This window comes from Harpia harpyja, chromosome 19 (genome assembly GCF_026419915.1).
Source record: "Harpia harpyja isolate bHarHar1 chromosome 19, bHarHar1 primary haplotype, whole genome shotgun sequence".
Classification (NCBI taxonomy): Eukaryota; Metazoa; Chordata; class Aves; order Accipitriformes; family Accipitridae; genus Harpia; species Harpia harpyja.
The window spans coordinates 18230270-18235955 of NC_068958.1; the positions used below are offsets into that span (position 1 = coordinate 18230270).

The 5686-nt window shown below is 50.4% G+C and overlaps 1 protein-coding gene across 1 annotated transcript; it reads right to left on the reverse strand.

Annotated features, from left to right (window-relative positions):
• Positions 1 to 688: 688 nt before the first annotated feature.
• On the reverse strand, positions 689 to 5384 carry ETV7 (ETS variant transcription factor 7). The gene is made up of 7 exons (XM_052815756.1): positions 5017 to 5384; positions 4555 to 4719; positions 4168 to 4275; positions 3066 to 3257; positions 2626 to 2768; positions 2174 to 2274; positions 689 to 1508 (listed from the first exon to the last, which is right to left on the reverse strand). The coding sequence occupies exons 1-7, from the start codon at positions 5156 to 5158 to the stop codon at positions 1397 to 1399; spliced, it is 963 nt and encodes a 320-aa protein (XP_052671716.1). The 5' UTR covers positions 5159 to 5384; the 3' UTR covers positions 689 to 1396.
• Between the last annotated feature and the right edge of the window lie 302 nt (positions 5385 to 5686).

Sequence of the window (5686 nt, forward strand, 5' to 3'; positions counted from 1 at the left end):
AATGGATGCAAAGTAGTTTTGGAGGAGCAACACTAGTTACGGCAAAAGGGACTGTAGTTTCAGGTTGGCAACAACCAGTTTTGGTGAAAACCTCAGTCACCAACACTTGCCAGAGTTTTTCACAAGACTGACAGTTCCCAGACCCATTCACAGCATTGCTGCCCCAAAAGCAGTGCCAATGCAGCTCAAGCTTGGGAAAGGGTCCAGAGCAAAAATACGAGGCAGCAGGATAATTTCTGCTGTGGTGCAAAAGAGGAGTTGGAAGGAACTCAGCCACGAAACATGATGCTGCTTCACGACCTGTATCTGTGCTTGTCCACGTAGCTACAAAACACCATGTGTTTGCACTGTGTTCATTCATCAGCTGCTGAGCAGCTTGGACTGTTGCACTCTGGTTTAGGGGCTGCTGAGCTTGGGGACAAGATCTGGGTGCCCACACGAGCTGGTTTGAAATGAGGAAGGCTTGGATTCCCCAGTTTCAGAACTTCAACCAGCAAGAAGTGGGATTTTCAACCTTACACAGTCATGAGCCTATTTCCTCAATGAAAAGTAATCTGAAAATATTAGTGGATATTTTCAGATTTAAAAACCACACACACATTGTTCCTTCCAGGTCACTAATTGTGCCTGGGGTTGCAGGTATTCCTGCTTCAGACTCAAAGCAAATAACCATGTGTCTGACTATGAATGTGGTCATATTCATTACTGGCTTTGTTTCTTTTCACATTATTTAGTCAGCCAATTACAAAAAACATTACAAGGAGGGAAAGAAGTTAAAATGAGACCCAGCTTAGGGCATCCATGCAGCCTGGAGATCAGCCAGGCCTGATCCAGGCAGATATGTCAACACACTCCCACCCTTAATCACAGGAGCAACCCCACAGGAGACAGTGAGATTACAGCGTATTTGCAATGTAAGTCCGTTCTCAAATCAGGGAAATGGCTCAGATTCAGAGCAGCATGTTCACACTTCAGGCCACTGCTTGCTGCAAAAGCACTTCGGTAGACGCTTGACCCAGAGCATGTGCTCTGGTGCTCTCTGCTCAGCACATCTTGCTGTAAGAATGGAGCAGTCTTTACCAGCAAGTTTGAACCTTAAAGAAAAGCATCAAAATTTACAGAGCAGAAATATCACATTCCCTTCCTCAGGACAGAAGGGAAGCAAGCAGAAGACCAGCCCACACATTCACCTGCACTTTTCGGGGCTGGGGGACAGTTTCTGGGCATGTTTTGCTAATGAAGCCCCAGAGATGTCACAGCTTTGGCTCAGGGCAGGTTTTGAAATCCAGCACCAGCTCTGTGGCCTTCTGTCCAGGAGATGCGAGAGACACCAGCACTTCCCAGCTGAGCACAAGTCTGTCTGCAATGCACTGCAAGTGCCACCTTCAAAGATTTCCTACAGTGAAACCTCCAGTGGGTCTTCTTTCAAATCTTCATGGTCCTCGTTCTCCAGCTGCTCCAATTTGCTGGATTTCTCATGGATGATCTCCCCAGGAGTCTTCAAAAACCTGCAACACATTTTTTAATGGCTTTAAGGGCATGTCCAAACCCAACCCCAAAGCAGGCTGTAAATGCTGGAGCCCTTGCCCTCATCAGTTGAGCTCTGGAGCGCACCAAAGGGTATCCACCATCCCTGGACTTTGCTGAGGATCCCAGCTCTTGCTTTGCACCCAGGATGCACCAAGCCTGGGGAGACAAAGCTCAGCACTCATCAGCCCAGAGCTGGCCTTTTAAGTCCAAACTAGTCCCAGGGAAGCAGCCAGCACTGAAAACAGGAGGCTTCTGGCTTATTTCCACCCCTTCCTCTGTCTGGAGGTGGACTTCAGACCTGGTGTCACTGGGGAACAGGAGGGACCTGTTCAGCTTGGGTGGGCTCAGGGGCATTTCCTCCGGCACCAGCTGGACTCCATGTAGGAAAGCGGATGGATGCTGGCTCCAGGGCAGGTTGCTGGCCCGCAGCCCTGGAAAGGGCATCAGATGGGACCCAGATCCCAGGCGACCGAGCTCCTGGCTTGCAAAGGACAGAGCCTGGACACAAACCCACCAGGATGTTACATTTGCAGGGGAGGGTCTTGCTGGATGAAGCAGCTACCAAAATCTGGAGCCCACTACCTTCCCATGCCCCATCTGCACTGTCCCAGACAGCTCAGTTCTCTGATCTGCTTCATCTCACCTGAACAACAGCTTCTGCCCTGGCTCCTTTTTGATGATGTTGAGTTTGTAGTAATGTCTGAGCGCTCGTGACATCTTCTCGTACGTCATGTTCATCCGGTTCTGGAAGAAGAGAATTGGGCAGGGTTGAGTAAAAGCAAGTACCAACACCTGGTTTGGGTCTGTCTGCAGCAGGACCACATGTGGGACATTCGAGGTGGTTCTTGGGCATTGCAGGCTGCAGCGTGGGTCTCTAACCCAGACTTGCTTCTGGGTCCACAGCCATCATGGTTTGCTTTCCAGGGGATGAGAAAGCCTCCCTCTTTAATCACCAGGAGGTTGGCATCTCTCAGTAGCCCTGTGCCCACTCTGTCTCACCCTTCCCAGTCCCTGTGCCATCAGCTCAGGAGAACAGGTCATGAAGGCAACATGCAGAAGCCCAGGAATGACAAATTTGTTCTCAACTGCGTTTACCTTGTGGTTCCCCCAGAGCTGGGCAAGTCCGTTTGGGTTAACGACGCGGAAGACCTTGGCTTCCTTGTCTTCCCACTTGATGTAAGGCTCGTAGCGGCTGTCAGAGAGGAGCTGGTACACATAATCCCACAGCAACCTGCAGTCTGAGTGTTGGTGGAGAATAAATAGTCACAGAGCTCCCACTAAGGCACCTATGCTCCAGTGAGGGTCAATCAGCAACAAGATTGCACATGTTAGCAATGATAATAAATATAAGACCCCAGAGCTCACACACAGCACTTATTGCTAGATCTCAAAACACTAGCAGGAACTACAATTTTTCAGGTGGGAAAACTGAGGCAGGGAAGCACACACTGATGCAGGGAGTAAATGGAAGGGAGACAGACGGGCAGACGGGACAAAGCACAAGCCAAGGAACCAGGCTATAAATTCATATTTACCTGCAATTCTCCCATCCACTGGGGCTGACAGGGTTGTAGGAAAAGAGCAGATGGCATCTGCCCTGCAACTGCCCTCCAAGCTGTGATGGGAGAGGTTCAGTGGCTCTGCAGAGCTACGGGACACAGGCTGTTCTGCACAACCCAGGCAGGAGGAAACAGCAGCTGGGGCAGCCTCAGCTCTACAGTCTGTCCCTGCAAAAAAAAAAAAAACCAAACAAATCCCAAACCAAACCCAAACCCTGGTGTACATTACAGCAGGTCCCGGGAGATCTTCCAAAGCCCTAAACCAGGTGGGGAGGGACAACCCAGGCTGGTTATGAGCCTGGTACCAGCCCAGCCAGATGAGGCAGGTGCTGAGGAAAGCCTGGGACTTTCCTAAGGCAGAAGCAGCAGAAAGTCCAGGAGGGTTAGAGAAAATGCTAAGGAGGGTGATGGCCAGATACAGAAGAAAAACTGGCATAGGAGAACATACCAGAGTACAGCATTCCCTCATAAATTGTTGTGGGGGCTTAAGATGTTCATGACCCTATACCTGAGCCAGCAGAAGAGCCCAAGAAAGCACTCCCAGATCCACCTCAAGGCAAAGCCAGCTATTAACCACCCTAACTCCTACCTAGCCCCCCTGAGGGCACTAATAAGCCTCGCTGGCCCTGACCAGCCTTATCTGGGGCCTCTCCCCTCTCCACCCATTGGCCCAGAAGCTCTATTTAAGCTCAGCCCTGGCTCCTCAAGCCTTTCCTAGCTATGTTGCAGGAGAACTAGTCTCCAGCTATAGCTGTGCCTCTGCCTGTCTGTTGACCTTCCCTGATCCAGATCTCAATCTGCAGATAGACTTCCTAGTGTAGCTATAGCCTTGCTGGGCTGCTGTGGACCCACCTGGTGCTTAGGCCTGATTCTGACCAGACCTGCTTCATCACTATAAACTTCCTTGATGACCTGGACTTTGTTAGACCTGGCTGCCATCTCCGGGACTGTCCTGCTTGCCTTGCTCAGGTAGTGTGGGATGGGTTCAGCTGGCTGAGCTTCAAACCCCAGATGTGTGCAACCCACTGTAGCTGAGGGCAGGCTCTGTTTGATGGACAGCTGCCATTCTCTAGCATACCTTCCTCTGTGCTCCTGGCTTCCCTGAAGGGTGAGTTCAGCAAAGGGCTGCACACCAGAGCTCTTCTTTGAGTCTTAATGTACTGGAGTATTTCATATAACACATCACCTGCAGAGAAGGAAAGTCTGCTCAGATGACTTTGTATTGTCTCTCTCAGTTCATGCTGTTGCTTAGATTTCTGTGCTACAGAGTAAGAGGTTATTCCCCACCCCAAAGCATTTGCAGTCCAGAGGGACTAGAGAAAGAGGATTGTCCTTGTCTCCAGCACCCAACTGGCCAGGCAGAGCTAAAGCCTGGTCTGCTGGGACCCATCCAGCTCCTCTCAGCAGACCACAGCTTGTGCTGTACTTGGACAGTCCTCAGAAACACCCTTGCACTCAGTCTAACCTGAGCTCGGAGCTCGGTATCTGAAGTCATCCTTGGTGAGGATGCACAGGGCTTTGCCGTTCATTTCAAACTTGCTTTCGTCAGTTTGCCGAAGGGAATACTCTTTCTCAGCCCATCTTAGCCAGTGGATCACGTCGTCCTTGCTCCACAGTGAGGGCTGGATTCCTGAAACCAGGGGCAGCCTCTGAAACAACTCAGTCTCCACCTTCAAAACTGCTGAGGGGTGGCAGGGTGGGATACTAGTCTTCTCCATCACCAAATTTTCCCTCTATATTAAGCACTCACAGGTCAAAAATGCCCCAAAGAGAGAAAATGAACCCTGATAACTGGTCCATCTGTCCCCCTTGAGAGCAGGGAATGGTCCCTGGGTGGGACACCATGGCTGTACCCACCATGTCCCACCCTGTGGGAACTCCCCTTTTTTTTTTTAACCAGCATTGGACTTGCTCAACATCTACTCACTCAGCCTGCCTGGAAGCTTGAAGATCTCCCCCTCGCTGATGGGTGTGTGTCTGGCCTGGGATGGGGGTGGTAACGAAGCTGTGACAATGGGGCTGGAAAAACTGACTGCCACTTTACCCTGGGGAAAAGAGATCAAATGCATCAGTGGGGGAAAATTCCCAACTGTGGTCCTGCCTTTGCTTTGGAGATGCCTCTACCACGGTAAACACTGCTCAAATATTTTTTAACTGGTTTGTCATAGCAGCATGATATGCTGTCTGCAGCTCTTCCACACTGGCTCTAGGTCCATTACCAGCCCCAGGATGAATCTCTGGTTGCCCAAGACAGCATTAGTAGCCAGAGATCCCCCTCTTTCTCCAGCTCTTTTCTTTAGCAGAGGTACCTGCTAGATTATCCATCCCCACTGCCCCATGGTTGCAGGGAAGTAGAAGATGGAGCCAAGACTGGCAGAGCCTGCAGCGACCGTGCCGGCTCCCACTTCCTGCAGGTTCCTCAGATGATTGTTGGATGCCCAGGGTTTTAGGACAGTACTTCAATTCTTTAGAGCTGTAAAAATACAGCTGGTAGTAGTGCTTAGAATTTGTCTTAAAAACACTGTATGAAGAGATCTCTCTAACTTTTTCCCCAGTGATCATTTGAGCATAAGTGGAAACAGCCATCCCACAGTTTA